This window comes from Schistocerca piceifrons, chromosome 3 (genome assembly GCF_021461385.2).
Source record: "Schistocerca piceifrons isolate TAMUIC-IGC-003096 chromosome 3, iqSchPice1.1, whole genome shotgun sequence".
NCBI lineage: Eukaryota > Metazoa > Arthropoda > Insecta > Orthoptera > Acrididae > Schistocerca > Schistocerca piceifrons.
Genome location: NC_060140.1, coordinates 250,979,201 through 251,000,216, shown reverse-complemented (window position 1 = coordinate 251,000,216; position 21,016 = coordinate 250,979,201). Strand labels below are relative to the sequence as shown.

Below are 21,016 nucleotides of genomic sequence, written 5' to 3'. Positions count from 1 at the left end.
GTCCTACATAATCGTTTCACCAGAAGGCACGTCATTAACAAATATAGTTTCCCTTTATGACGAACTCCGAAAAATCACGCAATACACGAATTGGAGAAGAGAACAGCGGGTCCGAAATACGATTTATAGCTAGGGAAATTATAAAACATTTTCTCTCCTCCGTATCACCCATACCGTTTTACTAAACAATCTGTTTCCGAATGTGATACACAAACGAAACGGAAAACATAGTGTGCGTTTACCTCTGCTGTGGATGTCCGTAGTGTGCAAATAACCGATTTTTTGGGTAAGGAAAATCTGGCCTGCTTTCTCCGCTGATTACGTAGAATATCAGCAAATAATATGCGGATGGTAGAGATCTGTGGCACCAAATAACCTACTTGTGTTGGTTATGCCACGTATGGAAACAAACAGTATAAATAAAAACAACCTTGACGTTAAAATCACACCAACCCATCACGGTGTGGTGTGAACAGACGATGGTTGTATCATCTGAATGTCTGTAGAAACATTAGCGTCAGTCCTGTTTAATGGCGTGCCATGTTCTCAAAAGAAGGGCCAGTATTAATAACCAGTAAAACTACCATTACTATATTATTGTGTATGCTGTTGTAGGATAATAGTGCGGGGGCTGTTCGGGAAGTAAGGTCCGATCGATCGCGAGAAGGAAACAGGTGAAAATCGAAAATGTTTTATTTGCAACAACTTGCTACAGCTTCCAGCTACATCTGCACACAGTCGCAGCTCCGACTTAGACATTAATCGCAGCGTTGTACCAAGTTTCCAATACAATCGTATTAGTAGGCTGCCGCCTGTGCTATCCGCCACTTCTCTACGCTTGTCTGCAGTTCGTTGTGCCATACTGTTGTCTGCATAGCCAGCAGTTCGTGTGAGCAGAAATGAACTTCAGTGTGAGCCAAGTCCGGGCTGTATGGAGGCTTATCAGGCTGTTGTGGCCGAGCGGTTCTAGGCGCTTCAGTCTGGAACCGCGCGACCGCTACGGTCGCAGGTTCGAATCCTGCCTCGGGCATGGATGTTTGTGATGTCCTTAGGTCCGTTAGGTTTAAGTTTTAGGAGACTGATGAACTCAGATGTTAAGTCCCATAGAGCTCAGAGCCATTTGAACCATTTTTTGTGGCTTATCAAACACTTCCCATAGAAAACGCTGCACGGGCGTTCTCATCGTCCTTGTATTTTGCGGTTGAGAATTGTCACGAAGAAGGAAATGCACGACAGGTACGTTATGTGGGGTTGCATGAGATCAGGCGGAATCCTCGCAGCGGGCAACCATACTTGGAGAGAGACACTATTATTCTAGACATCTTTACGTGCTCATTTTCTGTGGAAAGGGCGCGATCGGCATCCGTACTAGAGACACTGCCCAGCAAACCTCTGCAAAGGTTATCGAATTCTCGCTGTCGTTTCCATTTCGCGATCCATCGGACGTTACTTTCCGAGCAGCCCTGGTATTTTTTCAAAAACAAACTGCCACTTACCAAATATAAAACAGCAGGTGTTACATTCTCATACAATAAGGCAGGGAAAGTATTACAGAACATCCCGCCACATCCAGCCCATTAAAGACTGAATACTTGCTTAACTGGACCTGAACGAAGCTGGACATTTTTTTTGGGAAACATCCAGGCAATTTCTTGTAGCGACTTAGAGCAACTGAAGGAGAGCTAAGCGAAGATCATCAGATGGTGATGTGAAATCTGCACACCCAAAAGTCAAGTCAAGTGTGTGGACAGCTACGCCTCCTCACTCCTTACTATACAATGGTTTTACAAACTTTTATCAGGCCACAAAAAAACCAGCCGAATTAAAATGTATTTTGCTATAAAGAACTGGTCGGCTTCAGCGGAGCTCAGAATACCAGGTTAGTCCCACAACCACCCACGCAGCCAGAGTTTGAACTGGGAGGCGGCAACTCGCATTGGTTTTGTGGAAGGGGGAGAGGTGAAGAAAAAGCAGCACAATTTATTACAAACTAGAACTCAGAATTAGTCAAGGACTTGATTGTTTAATGACTGAACATATAAGTGCTTCCACTTTATGATCTGTAGCTACTAGCTACAATATACCGATTTGGGAAGAAATAGTCTGTCTGAGATTAGTACGCTACATATTATTTAGCTGCCGGTGTAGTAACTTACAAGAACATGCGAATAATCTCTATATTCATACTTCTAGAAGTTTTTGACATTAACTATGTAGTACACCTTTCTAAAAAATTTATTTTCCGTGTGTGTGTATGTATCAATATTTGTATCGATATAAATGTCAACGATTTCGTATGCGTGAGTAATAAAAGAAGGTGCAACCTTCAAATTTTTTAGAGAGCATCTAGTAAAAGCCTGGCTGTACGTACTTGTCTTTCTGCTTTCAGCTATCTCAGAGTAAGCATCGTCGGCTGTAACTGTACATGACTTCATAATATACGAGTTTATTATGAGTTATTTATGTGTTTCTTTCTTATTAATCCACCAGATCACATGTTTATTTGAATATTTATTGTACTGCAAGTTCTATCTTTCAGGATTTCTAGCAGGAAAGGCACAACACTTCGATGTAGCACCGGTCCGTTACTAACGTGTTTTCGTTACTAACTTGTAATGTTCAGTTTTACGTATTGTGGTCGCGGAACCTGCAGTGACTCAGATAAGAAATCCGTGTTTTTCAGATCAATCATACAGCATACAGCGATTACCAAATCGCAATGGTAGAATACATATTTTTAAATAATTCAGTCAAACCACATCCTCTGTTGCGCCGCTCCCAAAACCGACCTGAGATTACAATCCTCATACTGGTCAAAACATTTCGAAATATTTGAGTTGCAGGAGGTGAAAGCCAACTCACAATTAGTAACATGAGAAAAAACATCGCCAGTTGAAGATACAACGCTACTGGAAGCTCCTCGAACCTGGGGCCATCTGGCATTGTCAATTGCATGAATAATAGCACTGAACGGCGGAATAGTTTTCTCAAACGATTTTATAAGATTTCATGATATGCAAGTTGCATGAAAATACAGACACGTCTTTCTTCCATGGCTGGTTTCCATCTCAGATCATCAACAGGGTGGTAAATCTTTCAGTTCTGCAAGTGCATCAGAACTTCATAAAGTACAATCGTAAACTCGTAGAATTGAAAGTACTAACACGGCGGTCGGAAACGTCCGCGGAATGACGCATAATTTCAGACAGCCCGCCTACCATGAAACTTTTTAAAACAGTTTTCCTGTGACGACAAATGCCATTGGGTACTACGGTGAGGCCGCTAGCAGGTGCGCGCAGGCACATGACATCCGGAGTGACGTTGAAGGTGAGGTGGGCATGCCTACCTGTCGAAAAGTGAAGCCAAAAGAAGAAGGTAAATATAAGCTTTAGGTATAAACAGCGCAGACTAGAAGTGTAGTTTTGTAGTTTGGCTTTTAATTAGAAAAGTAGAAAGTTACGATACTGACATTGTAAATAGCGTTGTCGCACTTAGATAGCAGACCGCCCATCTCTTCGCTGTAGGGATTATTTAGCTTTTAGTAGCACCGTAAAAATAAATGCATTCATTCAGTAATAAAATATGTACAGTAACTATCATTTAGTAATTCATTACAACCTCTCATAGTCATTCCCGAAGAGGTGTCAGTATCGTAAAAGTAAATCGAAAACGTTATTTCATTTAATTATTTGTTGGCTCTTAGCCCTCTGTTACATCTGACCAAGATCATCACGTACCAAAGATATTGCCATAAATTCACAGTAATAATGAAAATAATAATAAGGGGCATTAAGAATTATATAGATTAGTTTGGCACATTTGGAGCAACGTTTAGTGTTATCAGAAGGAGAAGGGATAAGAAATGAGGAGATGATTGGAATGACAGGGGCAGTGGCTGTTAGGAAAGAGTAGAACGGACTACCCTACCGACAAGTGGGAGAGAAAAGTTTTGGCGGTGGGGTGGATTGACTAGAGTGAGCTGCAGTTTAGTATATGGCAGAGATGCCTGTTGTCTTAGAAGGTGAACAATTAGCTGTCTTTTTAAGTTTGAAAGGAATTTAATTTCTCTGACGTTTTGAGGAACATTGTTCCAAATCGGGTTCCTGACACAGGAAATGATTTCGAGAACATGCCAGTGTTACATAATGGTGTGTTGTTGTGGTCTTCAGACAATACTGGCTTGTTGCAGCCCTCCATGCTACTCTATCCTGCCCAAAACCGCTTCATCTCCGAATAACTACTGCGACTTACATCCCTCTGAATCTGTTTACTGTTCTCATCTCTTGGTCTCCATCTACTATTTTTAACCCCCACACTTCCGTCCAATACTAAATTGGTGACCCCTACCAGTCTCAGAATGTGCCCTATCAACCGATTCCTTCTTCTAGCCAGTTTGTGCAGCAAGTTTCTTTTCTCCCCACTTCTATTCAGCACCTCTTCGTTAGTTACGTGATCTACCCACCTAATCCTCATCATTCATCTTTAGCATCGCATTTCAGAAGCTTCTGTTGTCTTCTTGTCCAAACAGTTTATCATCCAGATTCTCTTCCATGTATGGCAACACTCTATAAAAATACTTTCAGAAAAGACTCCCTATCACTTAAAGCTGCATTCGATGATAACGTATTTTTTTCAGGTTCGCTTTTCTTGCTATTGCCAGTCTACACTTTATATCCTGTCTACTTCAGTCATTATCAATTATTTTGCTGCCCAAATAACAAAACTCATCTGATACTTAAATGCAATAGTGCAGAAAGGGGTTTTAACCACCTCTTGCGAACGGGAGTTCCTCCTGTATTGTTCAGCCAGTGGTGTAAGTTGAAGATAGATAAGAGGGAGTGCAATGATTGAGAAGATGCTGCAACAAACATAGAACATGATAGTCTTTATGCTTATGGGCACGAAACCATAGTAGGGCCTAACTGTTAACATCTAGGAGTGATATGGTCGCAATAGCGTACGTCACAAATGTAACGTACACAAGCATTCATCTTCAGTTCCAGCTGGCGTGAGCTCCCATACAAACGTGCTTGAGGAACCACCATAATCAAGTGCCGCGTGGAGGGGCCGTGGGATTTGAGGCGCCATGTCACGGATTGCGCGGCCTCTCCCGGCGGAGGTTCGAGTTCTCCCTCGGGCCAGTGTGTGCTGCTGTTAGCATAAGTTAGTTTGAGTTAGTATAAGTAGTCTAAGTAGTAAGGGACCGATCACTTCAACTGTTTGGTCCCTTAGGAAATCACACACATTTGTACATAATCAAGTGTCAGTGACTCAACGAGCTTTTATTAAGCTCTAAAGGAAATACCTTTTTATATTTCTGTAGTGACACTGATGCCTTATTACAAACTGCCACTTTGTGTTCATTCCAGTCTAAGTGGCTGTCTAGAATTATCCCCAGATTCTTTGCGGAAGGAGAAAAGGTTATTCCCGTGTCGTTTAGAGTTATGGGTGCAAGAGGTTCTCTCAACTGTCCCTCCTACTAATCAATATAGGCTACATTACACGTTCAGATTGTCTCCAAATATCACTGGGTTGACACGTATGTCAGTGGTGCGAGGAATGACGCGAGAAGAAGAACACTTTTCGGTGGAGAGGGGAAAGGTGATGGGGGTGGGGGAGGAAGTTGCCCCCATGACACTCCTGCTTGCGCCTTTGGGATGGCTGTTACCGCTGAAACAATAGGTTTTCTGTTATATCGGTCTTTTTGAACGTCAGATTAACTTTGACTGTCAAAACGACTCAAAGTAACGGGTTTCTGAAAACCCATTTTCTGTGATTAATTCCTATTATATCTTGTAATAAAAGTAGAAATCGAGCAAAGATTGAAGTATCTTGACCTCCTCAATTTCAGGACACATAGAATCATTATATTAAATTAACTAGTCGCGTAAAAGAAAACTTAGCCCACCCACTGTTGGCTGCTTTTCTAGAAAAGTGATAAGTGTTTTAATACTACAGAAAATCACCTCTGTTCCCTACTGTTACTAGTTTGACAAACTGCCTATTGGCTTCTGTCTCGCGTTCTTCGGCCAACGTTCAGCTAATGACTTTACTGACGTTTCACCAGCGCTAGTAAAATCATTAGATGAACGTCGGCCGATGAACCCGAGACAGACGCCAATATGCAGTTTGTCAACAAGTAGCCACGAAAGCCTTAACAATTTTGTGATACTAGTTTGCTGAAACTCTGCTCAAAAGTCATCTCGTAATCCAGTAGCATACCGCTATTCGGGTGTTACGAATAGTCAGTGCTAAAGGGCGAAAACAGATTATAGAACTCTATTTTTCGTGTTCATTTGCAATTTTCGAAGGGCTACAAGCAGATAAAAGTGTATTATGTAGACACACACATCAGCTACATTCTATTTTCAATGTAAACTATGAATGAATTTTAAAGTTTTAAGTTTTCTGCTTATATGACGTCGCAAATTTGTTGTGTATCTTCCCGTTCTTAATGTTTCAAATCAAATAGAGCATTATTCTTCATTGATAGTGGACTTTGTAAAATGCTTCCAGACTAGGGATGGTGCCATTCTGTAATACAACTGATGTCCAACGACAACAGCGAGAAACTACGATATAAACCAAACAGGACAAGTTCCGCACACTGCATATATGCGTGTACCATCCAACAGGCCACGCCACGTGGTTGCAAGTACATTATTGTCTCAGCAATTGCTTTTCAATTCTTACGCCATGTGTTTGTTGCTCGTTTCTGTCGACATTGTTATTAAAATACGGCGGATCGCTTTCCCCCTTTTCTATAGTAACACAATATTTCAAAACATTGAAATTTTAGAAATAAAAAAATTGTTGAAATGGCTCTAAGCACTATGGGACTTAACATCTGACGTCATCAGTTCTCTAGACTTAGAACTACTTAAACTAACCTAAGGACATCACACACATCCGTGCCCGAGGCAGGATTCGAACCTGCGACCGCAGCAGCAGCGCGGTTCCGGACTGAAGCGCTTAGAACCGCGGGCTAGAAATAAAAATTACTCGTTTTTCATAAAAAAGGTTTATTTAAAAACCAAAAATTTTACCATTGCTGCTGTGGCTAATTGATATTTTGGTTTTGACCCAGTTGTTAGTAAAAAAAATGTAAAACATCTGTTATGACGAGGACCAAATAAATACCGCAAAATACCGGTTATTCAGAACTAAAATACCGGTGTCGATTTTTACCGATCAGGTTTTTTCCATCCCTAGTACGATTTTAGTAATCTCGTATATGCACCGTGTCACTGATCAACTTACAGGTACAGCAGCATACAGGTGCGTTTGTAAGATGGATGAGCAAGATGGAGCCAAGTATAATTCCTGTAACGTTAGCAACCAGCGGACGAGAAGTCCGCCGGCTCCACACGGTTGAGCCCTCTCAAGAAAACGGAGTAATACGAGCGCGGCGCCCCACGAAGGTCTGAGGGACAAAAACGAAGAGGGCCGGCCGGCGTTTGAACGTTTAGCGCTTCCTGCGCCGGCCCTTGTGCCACGGACACCTCAAACACGCGCGCCGTGCTCAACGAGCGGTCTTACCGGAGATTTATAAGCCGCGTCTCGTTCGCCGCTTCCTGTTCTTTTTGGGGCGCGCTTTAAGGCAGGAATAGACCCTAGATGCAGGCAGCACCGCGGATGCTTCTAGCCACTCGCAGAACGCCCATCAATCTGGCAGGATGAAGCAAGCTGTCAACGCAGCGGGCCAAAGTCATTACGTCATAAGGGTACTGTACTCGCAGTTCGGTTAGTGGTAAAGGCGGCACTCGGTTCCTATAACGTCAGGTTTACGGACGCTATCTGGAAATTCTGTTTGTAATCGAGTAGTTACACGGTAACTCATCCGCAATGTAAGACCCTTTCATTCTGTAACTGGATACACACTCCGCAGGTCTTCAGACGGTGCATGGCACAGAGCTCCCTGCCACACTGCTAGTCATTCCTTTTGCTGTTCCGCTCACAAGTGGGACGATGGAAAAACGACTGTCTATTTGAGCGCTAGTTTCTCCTATCTTGTCTAATGTAGGCGGCAGTAGGATCGTTCTGCAGTCTGTCACAAAAACCTATTCTCTTAAGTAGCTCAAATGTTTCTCGAAAAGAATTTCTTTCTTCCAGGATTTCGCATTTCATTTACCTGAGCACCTTCGTTAATACTCGCGTGTTCATCCAACCTAACCAACTTGCACTGTGCCTCAGAAATGCTGTGATGTCTTCGTTCAACCCGATGGGGAGAGGATAGCAAACACACGAGCAAAACTCTAGAGTGGATGGCATACGTGTTCTGTACACGGTCTCCTTTATAGACGAGCTGCATAACACATTACCATGCACAGTGGCATTCAAAACAGTTTCCATTCTGCTTGCATTTACACCTCCTGTATGGCTTCCGAGGGAATCTTATACCATACTTCCTGCAAAATAGTGGCAAATTCAGCTAACGGTGATAGAGCTGGATACTGATCACGTACTCTCCTCTCCAAAGTAGACCACAAACGCTAGATAATTTTGAGATCTGGTGGCTGCGATGGCAAGGGACATGCCACAATTCATCCTTGTGCTCACAAAAGCAGTCCTGGAAGACGAGAGTTGCATGAATAGGGGGCCCTTCCGTCATTGAACACAGGGTCACCATTGAGTAAGAAACTTTGTACTATAAGATGGATCTAATCAGACAGATGATCACATAATCCTTGGCAGTGAGGCTGTCTTGCAGAGTAGCCCGTTGAATACCACGAAATGGCTGCTAAAACTATAGCCGGACCCCGGCCATGTTTCACTCTTGGGAGGTAAACTCGGCCACAACTTGGACACACTGTGAAAACAAGACTCAGGTGACATTCTTCCATTCCTACATAATCCAGCGTCCATAGCTTCGACACCACACTTCTGTGTTATGGGCATTGGCATCACTAGCCGGCCGTTGTGGCCGAGCGGTTCTAGGCGCTACAGTCTGGAACCGCGCGACCGCTACGGTCGCAGGTTCGAATTCTGCCTCGGGCATGGATGTGTGTGATGTCCTTAGGTTAGTTAGGTATAAGTAGTTCTAAGTTCTAGGGGACTGATGACCTCAGAAGTTAAGTCCCATAGTGCTCGGAGCCATTTGAACCATTTGCATCACTGATGAGTGATTTTGGAAAACCAGCTTTCTTTGTAATTTCCTTCTTAGAGAACTCCCTTTGTGTTGTTTTGGTGCTGACAGAGTTCGCGAATGTGGCATTTCAGGTTCTGCAGTGACTTTTGCGGCTATCGTCCTCTTAGTTTTCGTCGCAATCTAATGACCGCCTGTGACGTTCGCAGACACACATTTTCGTCCGCGTTGTGACTTAGAGGATGAGGCTGTTCCGCTTTCCCTTGTCGCAATATTCGATACCGTGCCTTTTGAAACACGCAACACTTCATCTCCCTTCGTAACGGAAGCACACACCATGCGAGCACCAACAATTTGCACACGTCCGAATTCTTGTGGCTCCAACATAATTCACTCAGAACTATACAGAACACTGATCCGACCACGACTGACATTTGCAACGTATTGAGGATATTGCACCGGTGCCGATAGTAGTCAAATACAAAGGCGAAACCTACAGGATTGGTTAGCACCTGCATTTACGTTTAAACAAGCCTTTTTCGCGGCATTTCCCTATTTTTGTCCAACCCCTGTATGTTAATGGCTGTAGGACCGTTCTGTACCCTGTCGCGAAAGCCTGTTATCTTAAGTTTCTCAACAGCGTTTCTTGAAAAGAATTTCTTCCCTCCAGAGATTCCCATTTGAGTTCCCGAAGTATCTCCGTAATATTCGCGTGTTGATTGAACCTACTTGTATCAAATCTAGCGTCTCGTTTGTTAAGTACTGCGATGTCTTCCTTTAATCCCATTTTGTGATCTCAAACACTCGATCAGTGCTCAAGAATGGGTTGTACAAGCACGCAGTCTCCTTTACGGATGAGGTACACTTTCCTAGAATTCTCCCATCAAATTCGCTTTTCCCAAAACCGACCTTACGTTCTCTTTCGATCTCATGTCGTTTGAAACAGTACACCTAGATATTTAATCAACTTGGCTGTGTCGAGTAGCACACCTGTAATTCTATATTCGAACATTACAGGATTGTTTTTCCTACTCATATACAGTAACTTACATTTCTTCTCTTTTAGAACAAATTGCCGTTCATCACACCAAATAGAGATACTACGCCAGTAATCATGTATCCCCCCCACAGTCATTTATTACGACACTTTCCCGTACACTACCAAGTCACAAACAAGCATTCGTAGACTGTTGCACAATTTATCCTTCAGACTGTCAGTGGGGTGGGTATTGCATCTTCTTTGCTAGGAGTAGACGCCATTTGCGTTAAATTATGGTTTGTATGCGAACGATAGCAGGAGTTTCTAAAGATCAACATAATTAGTTGTGTTTCATAATGCTACTACATATTTGGCACTCTGCATCAAATCTGTTCGGTCAGTTTTGTCAATGATGAAGAGCGAAACTGACAACCTTCAGACCAGCTAAGCGATTGGTTAAACGGGTAACCGTGATGGTTAGAGAGAACTATTCATCAGTACAGACGGAAAATTTATGCGACCAAGTCAACCTGAGCCGGCCGCAGTGGCCGAGCGGTTCTAGTCGCTACAGTCTGGAGCCGCGCATCCGCTACGGTCGCAGGTTCGAATCCTGCCTCCGGCATGGGTGTGTGAGATGTCCTTAGGTTAGTTAGGTTTAAGTAGTTCTAAGTTCTAGGGGACTGATGACCTCAGAAGTTAAGTCCCATAGTGCTCAGAGCCAAGTCAATCTGACCCGCAGCTAAGATAAGTGTGCAACGATTAAAGCCCACACGCAGGAAAGTTGTGGAAAGTAAATACTGGATTTTCTCGAGACTCCACTTTTTTTCTGGGCATTAAAATGTTTTGCTCCTAATTTCTTGCAAAGCATTATGTGGCAGACATAGCATATCCGCGTCGTACCACTAGTTTTTATTTATTTATTTTTTTTAGTCACAGTTACTCGTAGAGAGCGCCAAAACGGTTGGTGTTCTTCAAATTGTTGTTGAGATCACGCATTTCGAAGAATATATTCCATCGTCAGACGATACTTAACATTAGCAGATCCCAAACACGTCAGTTTAATTTAAAATTTAAAATATTACTAGAAAAATCTGTGCAAACTATTTTTATAAATGCTTGTAATTTCCATGTAAATATTAAATACATAAAACAACAAGGAAGCACTAGCCATTCAAAGAAGAAAATAACTCGTCTGAGTATCATGGAAGGCTCACATAAATTCTGCCTCGTCGCAATCTGTTTGATACGAGTTCGTGTCTTTGGAGTTCATCCAAAAATGACATATGCTGACAAACGCGTGTGACCCTATTCCAGTGTAATATGTTGCGACAACATCGTTCTTCTAAGTGTTGAAATGAATAAAATCATCAGTAGGAACTCATGATTATGATTTATTTCGTGTACGAATGCTATAAACTATAAACTAAGCAGTGATAACCGCACCACGCTTATCTAAAGTCTATGGTCTGTCATGATTTTGCTACAACAACGTCAGCTGTATGGGACGAATGAGACGGTGCTAAGTAATTCGTTTGACTTGTGGCAAATAAGTATGCACTACAGTTTAAAAATACATGCAAAAAGGACTCGTACTAGTTATACTTCAATTTCAGACTTTGAACATGCACTACGTTATGAAGGTCAAAGATTAAACTCCGAGTAATCTTCCTTTCCTTTCCCACGGAGAAGCACGACGATCAATGTTTTGTTAATTTACTAATGTAAAAGACAAAATTATTTAAAGTGCCTCTTATTAGAAATCGCTTTTGGTATTATGAACAACACTGAAGCCAATAACCTCCACAAACTGTCTTTGCAAAGGAACGTTTATTGTACGTATTTTAGTGAACACCAGCAATTTTTTTAACTTATGTGCATTTGTTGTGCTTTGTAAGGGATAGTAATGGTCCGGTAGTTGCTAATAAGCATTTTTTGCAAAACTGTTCGTCATAACGGAAAATAAATTACTAGAGACAGCTGCAGCGAGCTTTTACACAATACAAAATCGATTTCTGCCTAGTCGTTAATAAATATGACGTTGTGATTTATTGCATGAGACGTCAATGCGATTGTGTGAATTTTGCATTCCTGAATAAATATAGATTTCACCAATATCTAAAGACATTCTGTCAACTTGTTGAAAAATTTTATAAATAAATTTTTGTTTCTATTAGGCTTTGACGAATATTAGAAAACACAAGAAAAGTTTGATTGTGTCGGTAAAAGCACACAATACTAACGTTTCCATAAAAAAAATTACTGAATTTCTCGAGTCTTTTGATATTTGCAATGTGTTCTAACATGGCTCGGAGTTTGAACAGACATGAATGCAACTGGACATTCATTTCAATATTGGGACATGTGAGATCGCCTCAACCGCTTTTATTAAAATGTTTGGTGAAGCTGAGCAGATATGAGTGTATTTGAGCATGAGACTGAAAACAACTGCTTTTGCTACGCGGTGTATTTAACACTTCACCATACTGACCCTGCTGAGAGCTTTTCCCGAACTCTGTGATACGCGTTTGAATTTCAAGCGTGCCGCGGGCATCGGCTGTCGGCGGTATACCCTTTCTGAAACCGAAGTAAATTCCTTGCAGAACTCTACATTTCACCTTTAGCTGACAATGAAAGTTTTTCCTCCAAAGACAGAAGGTAATCCACCAAGTTCAATTTTTGTACCAGTTATATTTCGTGGACAATACGGGTGAGTTTCAAAATCTGAAATTACATTTAAATTTGCTGCACTTTTACAGCCCACTGTTGGTGTCTCAGCAACGTGGAATGACATGGAGAAAATCTTAATCACTGCATTAAAATTAAAATCTGATCTTCGTACTTCACTCTTTACATAATGTTTTCGAAAATAGTTTGCTGTTAAAACACTGTTCCAAAACTGCCGTATCTATGACATATTGATCGGTCGCATATGGAGTGACAGATAAACAAGGAGGTCTATTGAGTTTAGACTGCGTTGCAGTTTTTGTGGTTTATTTATGTCCGAGTGGGTAATAGCGATGAAAGTATACTCAGGAGCTATGAAATACCAGATGAAATTATAACTTCTGTCACGTGCAACTCCGTTTACTTATAAAGCCAAAATTATTCCTAATGATGTCAACTCATTATTGATGTGCTTCGCGCAAAAAAGGGTAGAAGGATATTGAAAATAAGTGGAAAAGTAATTTACTGTAGGTAATTTTTTCCTTGTGTACTTATGAGTGACGAACTAAATAAATTACTAGTTTCGAATTTCAAAATATTTGAAGTATGATTACACATCCAAGAGTGTCTACGCCACCATTGGTGTTTTACTAGGTAACGAATAAACAGGTGGCATTCATTGTCATGAAGATGTTCAAGTAATTCATAGAAGTTTTCACAAGCAAATAAGTTTTCTGTGGATTGTGTGTGTCATGCTCAGGAACTGTAAGGTACTCTGCGAATTTTAGTGTGCGTGGTGAAGTGCTACCTACATTTCAGGATACATTAACACACGCCTAAGTAATTTATTTCAACTGTGATTATGTTTTTGGGCGATTCGCTAACCGTCTGATTGACTTCGCTTAAGCATAACCGAAATGCGATGGTTGATATAAGAAATACGTTTTAGAAACTGCTCATTAATCTGTTACTGACAAATTAGCGTTGTGAACGAGCATTGATTATGGCGGCACTGGTATAACAAATGTAAGCGTTCGCTTCGAAAATTACTGAATGTGATCAACATTTTTTGCGTAATGGAAAACCTTCATTATAAAAGTCGTTTCACACAGAATAATCACAGGATCCAATAAACGGAAGCTCTAAATTTAATTTAATATCTGAAAATGAGTTTCGCAATATTGCTTCTCGTCTTCAACTGGGATGTTTTTGTCCGAGGATAACATTTGGTTCTGTCAAAGAGTGGAAGTTCGGATAGTGTGTCATGGCCCCCCGTGAGTGATAAAAAGTGAGTGATAATGTAAAAAACATTGTGTACCATGTTGTAGCTGGGATTAAGTAAACTCATTTGTAACCGTTGTGGGATATTACAGAAATTAAGTTGAGCGCAGTGAAACCATTTGTAATGTATGTTTGGAAGAGAGTAAATTTAAAATAAAAAGGGACGCATTTAAACAGAAGAAAGAGACAAACCTGAAGTTGTCACATTTGCACATTATTTCTTAAAACATAGCTGCGTTTCTGTAGAGCACGATGAGTGGATAGAGTGCATTCGTGTGTGTAGAATTCTTCTTGTTTTCATTTTGAATTCTCAGGATGTGTTTTAGCACGCTGTGAGTATAATAAAAGCAGAAGAGTTATTCTTCCTTTGGTATATTCCTGCAATATAACTAAAAAATTTAAAAAACCATGACTTTTGCACTATAATTCTTTGAATCTGTTTATGGAAGTTATTATTTGAAAAATAAAATATATGTACGAACCGCTTATTATTGCAGAAAAGAAGTGATAAAATATTGGGATTAACGTCCCCGGCGACGAGGTCATTGCAGACGTAGTAACAGATTGGGGAAGCATGGAAAAGGTAATCTTGTCAAACGAAACATCCTAGCATTTGCCTTAAGCAGTTTGTGGAAACAACAGAAATTCTAAATTAGGATGGCTGGACAGGGATGTGAAGCGCTGTCCTCTCGAATACGAATCCAGTGACATACCACCGCGCCACCAGGCTCGGTACTTCAAATTATAAGCCTATGCTGTGACTACCTAGCGCTGTGCATTTTGAAAGCACATAAAACAAAGCATACAGACGACATGCACGGCCTTTGTGTAATTTATACGGCATACTCCAGCAGCAGCAATTGTTTGAAATGGCAACAGAGCGTGGATAGACATCTGCAGTCTCTGTTCAGGTACTGTGTTGGAAAGTTTAATTTTCTTTTATTCAGTCCTGTTGATTTTAAATGAAAGGCATAACTGCAAACAAAGACATACAGCATCAATGACAAATAACTCGCAATATCTACCATAACCTAAGGTCGTTTGCGGGAAGTATTTTAGTTAGAAATGAGACAGATATATTTAAGAGCGAGTAAGAGAAGGTAATTCACTCAGTCCCTTGTAGCTCGCAGTAATATGGATTTATTTGTTTTAGACAACTGTCATACCTCCCGGCCACTAAAGTCTTCTAGTCACGCTCATGCACGTGCCAGATGCTATAACATATCAAACGGGTGAAAGGTATACAGATTGACACATACGGTCACAGTGGAATTCGAAATCTGATTCATCAGGGCATGCTGTTATCTTAATGATCACAGGTAATCCAACTCCGACAAGTAAAACAAACAAGACACATAACGTGACTACTTTATTGACATTATACCGCTTCACAGAAGATTGGCGAAACAATGAACAATAAATAAACATTGTGTTTCAGTGGGACCTGTACAACTGTAAGAAGAGATAATAAAGATCCATATTGAAACTCACGCTCTATTCATCATGATTTTTGGGCCAAAGATTCTCGAAACCGACAGCGGTGGGTACGATGCAGGTGCTACTACATTAATAGTGCCGTTTGTCTAAAAAATGCCGCCGCCAGCCACGGTGTATTTTGCAATTTGTGTGTTCATGCTGTGTTGTTATTCAAAGATAGTTTCTTAATTTCGTATTTAGTCTGCACACATGAATTTAAAAAGATAAATAAAATAAAGTAAAAACTTGAAATCAAGTTTCATTCTTGTTTGAATTAAATTACAGTCGACTTCGATCTTTAACCAACGCCACAAACAACAGTAAACCTCACAAACAATAGTTTAGTGTAAACACTCATCCGAGAAACGTCGCAAAAGCTGTAAATATCAAATATTTGTATCTCACGGACAGTTAATCCCACTGCATGTGACAAGGTAGTGTCTCTCCTTCTGAACAGTCCACAGTACCATCGCTTTTAATCTACGTCCATGCACTCTTGAAACTTCCTATGTTTCGCTATTCTCAAACGAGAAGCGACTTAAAATTTCGAAACGCTGAATAAATAGTTGTTTACAAAATTCGTACTCATCTCGTGTCTGTTTAGCACTGTGTAAGTTTGAAATATAAGTTCGTACAGACCACGTGTTCTTCAGCACTTACAACGCATGTGTCAGCAGCAGTTGTTTTCAACGCCATCATTGAAACGGATGTCATTATACACACTGTCCTGTTAGTATCTCTTATTTCTGTTATGCGGGAAGTATTTTATTTCTTGTTCCTAGGTTCTGATATAACATTTTCTTGGAGCAAGCTAACATATTTGTGTTCACTTATGCATTCTGTAAGTCATGTCCGTCGTCAGAAGATGATAACGATACAGCATAAATGAAAAAGCTGCATGTTAAATTTTTCACCAGTACTATGGCCGACAGTGAGATTCGAAGTCATGATTCTGCAGTTACCACGAAGATGTTTTACCGACGAAGGACAGTTCAGCTCCTATGCAACAAATAACACATGAACATAAAGGGTGACTTAATCTATTCTGTTCATACTCTTTGCCTGAAAATTGGCCAAGTACTATTAACACTGGCTACCACTTGTCAGCTCACATTGTGTCGTTATTGTTAACTGATACGGAAATCATTTGTTTTAACCGCGGTGTGTATTACGTGATACATACATGTCAGTACTGCTTAGTATAAAATTGCAATTTTCGAGACTTCGGACTGAATCTTACGTCTTGTCTGGAGTTCGTAACACGTGAGATAAAATATTAGTACAAATATTAAAACATTTGAATGGCGTGCTGATGGTTCAGTTAGGCCTAATGCGTAACTTATCTGTACTCTAGCACGTTGTAATTATAATGAAACGTAACCGTCTGGACTACGGCGGTAACGGCGCTCTCTGGCAACCGATCTTCTGAGATTAGAAACACCTGTCCGTGTTCGCTATTTAAATTCGGGTATTTAAAATGAGTGTGTATAAATTATCCCACGAATACGAGAAGAAGCCTGATATGCTGTCAGTTGATAATGATGCACAATACCAGGCAACCTGGCGGAACCCAAACTTAATAATAAAGCAGCTTTAGAAATAAAACCTAGACACACACAGGAGTCGAAACATAGCCTGTATCAGTAAACAGAATGAAAAAGAAAACTATTATGTTTTGCAAAGACAGAGTTTCTTCAAAAGCAAAAGAGCTTTCCGCCAACTACATTTCAGAAGTCGGAAGCTCCTGTATCCACATTTCCATGTTTGAGAATTAGCATTTTTCTTTTACGGCTCGCAAAACACACCAGCGATACAGAATAGGCAAAAAATGTGACATGCTGTCAAGCCACAAAATGTATAACAGCTGTGAACTGCGGGCGGCTCATCCTCCAGATTAATGCAGCATCAGAAATAAAAAAGAGACCCACGTATGTTGAAACGTAAGTGTCGAAACACGTGTTGGTCAATGACATAAGGAAAGATATTTTGAGACGTTACCCGCTTCGCGACATGAGACACATGTGTGAGTGGAGATACAGGTTTATATTGTCTTCGCCTCTCCATTTTTTGATGGCGTTTAATTCATACGATCAATTGCCAAATCAAGCAATTTCATCTTGAAATATGCTTGTAGCAGTTCATCTGAAGCGCAAGACTGAAGTATATTAAGTGAAGCAAAGCGTAACCACATCGAAAATTAGTAGTAGATACGGTAAGCACAAATTAAAGCCTAGTAGTTCTTGTGTGAACGGAATATGAAGGCCGGACATACACCAAACGGAAGTTCATGCCAGCCAACGAAAACTAACAGTCAGTGTATTCCAAAATGATCTTTACGACTTTGATCACGAATATTTCGGAAATGGGGGTAGACGAAAGAGTGCGGCTTGTGAAATAATGCTCACACACACACACATACACACACACACACAGACAGACACTTGAAGTTTTTTCTTTTTTTTTTAATTAGTTATTGACAAAAATGGTCACCACCCGGCAGATGGCAGTGTGTTTGGCTTGGTTGATAGGGACCAAATCTGACACTCATTTCCAGAGGAACCAGTACAAAGTTTTGTTTGAGGTTTTGTGAACAATGCTGTCTATCAGATCACGTGCGAGACCTGCAAGAATTGCGAGAGTACGTAAGAGCGGCAGCTGCCCACGTTAATGAGGACACGCTGGGCTATAAATGGAATTGGAATACGCTATGTCCTATAGATGGCGCTCACGCTGAACTCTGTTAAACGGCTACCTAAAACTTTAGGTGTCTGTGAACATTATGCTGCAAACCGTACCTCTTTACCTGTTCCCATTTCCATAGTATATGTGATCAAAGTTGTAAAGATAATTTTGGAACACCCTGTAGATTAATGAATTATAACTGAACACGCCTCGGGTTGTATCCATGGAGATGAACGACACAAGAAAGAAAAACACTGTTTTTCATGCATTTTTTTTAATGAGGAGAGTACTCACTAGTGTGTGCGGCGCGGTAGGCGGGCAGCCAGGCGAGCGGCGGCAGCCCCCAGGGCAGCGATTCGAGTCCCGGCGGGGGCGGCGGCGCCTGCTGCGGGGGGTGCAGCGGCCGCGGCACCAGCGGCGGCGCCGGGGGCGGCGTCGGGGGCGTCGCGGGGCCGGCCGCGGGCGACGCCGCCGCCTCCGCCTCCGCGTCCACGTCTGCGCCGTCCTCCTCCACATCCACGTCGTCATCGTCGTCGTCTTCTATCTCGACGTCGTCGTGCGCGTAGCCGTGCGGCACGGCGTCTTCGTCGCGGTCGTAGTCATCGGGCTGCGCGGGTGGCGTCGACGGCTGCGTCGTCACCGCCAGCTGCTGCTGCTGAGGGGGCGGCGGTGGCGGCGGACTACGCGACAGCAGCGAGTCGACGCTGAAGGAGATTTTATGTTTGTTGCTGTGGTGATGGTGGTGGTGGTGGTTGTGCAACAGCGACGGCGTCGAAGTCGCGACATCGCCGGAAGGCGCCGCCGCCGTCACCGGCACTCCGACTGGGGAACCCCCGGAGCGAACGCTCGTCGCGGCGCTCATTGAGGCGTGTGGCGGCTCACAGTCTGCTGGCCACCATTCTTCTGTCCGGGCATTCTCGCGTTCTCCCGCTCGCGTCTTCTTTACATAACGTACAGGCTGCAGGCGAGACGCAGAAATGTCCACAGCGGACTAACTCCTCTGGACAGCAGGGGGCTTCGAAATGACGCCCGTATCAGTTATTGACACGTCACGAGTTACACTCTCGGACAATTTGTTCCGCCTGGCCCCAGACCGCCCACAAATTAATTAAGAACCGTGGCAGCGAGTGCGGGGATGAGAGGGAGGGGGAAAAAGGGGGACCGATACGGGCCAAAACAGCGAAGGAGTCGAGATGCAGCTGGCAGAGTGGGGGAGTAACGTCTTATTGTGAGAGGACGGGAGAGACGCGCCAGCCGAGGGAGACAGAGAGGCAGGAGCGACGGAGAGGGAGCGCCGCACAAAAAGGAAGCGAACAAAACGCGCGCGCCTGGCCGCGACGTCACCGGACGGCGGAAACAAAAGCAAGTCGGCCGCCGGTCGCTGCTCCGCCGTGCTCGCCCCTACTGTGCTGTGTGTGGCGCGGAGCCGTCCGCCTCTGGAGCACTACTGGCGACGGCTGCTGCTGCTCGCGCGCCGGCCAGATCGCATCTCACACACAGCCGGGCCGCCGTCAGCGCCGTGCGGCGCCCCGCCTACCGCAGGGGGGCACGCGGCCTGCGCGACTGTTGCCCCCCACCACTCCAGCGGGCTTCCCCCACCACGCCCCGTGCCGGGCAGCGCGGCGCGAGGAGACGCCCACTAACGCCCCACCACGCAGCGCGCGCTCGGCCAATAGGCGTCGGCGCGTCACGTGGCGCGCCGACGCTGGTGGGGGTGGACTGTCAATGTCGCGCCGTGTAGGGGAGGGTGCGTGGGTGAAGCGCAGAGCGTCGTTGAGTAAGTGACTGAACGACAGGCCACTCCGTCGAATGCCTGTGGAACGCCACTCGTGGGGTTCTCCACACGGCAAACTCTTCGCAACCTCACGAGGCAGCGTCCGCTTTTAAGATGGCTATAAAAGAAATTTTTTTAGCAAAAGCAGGCATCTCCTGTAGGCCACGCAGCAACCATTGTATATAATGTAAGTTAAACCAACATAGGTTGCTGGTTATTTGATTCATGTGACTAGTTTCTATCAGACACGAACAATCAGATATTCGTTGCCTTTGCGAATTGCCGAGCTGTGAATTAAACTTCAAACTTGTTGCCACGAGGGCACTGAATATCTGTCTGGTCTGTCGATAAGCTGAAGAGCGAGTAGCGATTGCGCTGAGGTACATGGTCATTCGCGGAGGAATTCCCCAACTGCCTCGCTGAACAAGAACCAGTTTGCAGCCTAGGTGTGAATTGCAGCGTGGGGCGATTAACGCAGATTTTGTTGATGTGCTTTACTTCCTTTAGTTTTATTAGTACCACAGCGTGCTGAAAACTAGAGCATCCCAAATTTGTATGTGAAAACTCTTAAAACTTTGTAAATAAAACGAACGTTGTTAAGATTCTACATCTTTATTCTTCATGTCGACATATTTTCACCCATCCGCTGGAGGGCTCGGAAATGAAGCGCTTAACATGGGGGTGTGTAACGTAACTACATCGTTGCCCGAGAAACAGCTTGCTATAATCGAATTTCAAATTCGGGGAGTTCCTCCACACTTGGAGCACCCTCTCCTTTAGTTTGTCACTACCAGGCCACACACGAGTGCTGCGACATCTGCAATAATCCAGTACCGCGGGTTCACTGTCATCGATCATCGTCCACACATCCCTGACTTGGCCCCATCCGATTCTCAACTGTTTCCAAAACTCACAGAAACACCTTCGAGGACTTCACGTTGGTGGTGATGAAGTGGTGCAAGCAGAAATGTGGCTGTGGCTCCGTCAACAAAGTCAAACATTTCTACAATGAAGTTATCAACAAACTGGTCGCTAGGGTGGCTATGCAATAAATGTGTAGACATGAAGGATAAAG

The 21,016-nt window shown here is 43.0% G+C and overlaps 1 protein-coding gene across 1 annotated transcript in view; it reads right to left on the bottom strand.

Annotated features, from left to right (window-relative positions):
- LOC124788554 (homeobox protein MSX-3-like) overlaps window positions 1-19,029 on the bottom strand; it is a 121,668-nt gene extending 102,639 nt beyond the window's left edge. Inside the window, exon 1 of the mRNA XM_047255824.1 lies at window positions 18,852-19,029. Coding sequence (XP_047111780.1) covers window positions 18,852-19,029 — 178 coding nt within the window. The remainder of the gene's footprint in view (window positions 1-18,851) is intronic.
- Between the last annotated feature and the right edge of the window lie 1,987 nt (window positions 19,030-21,016).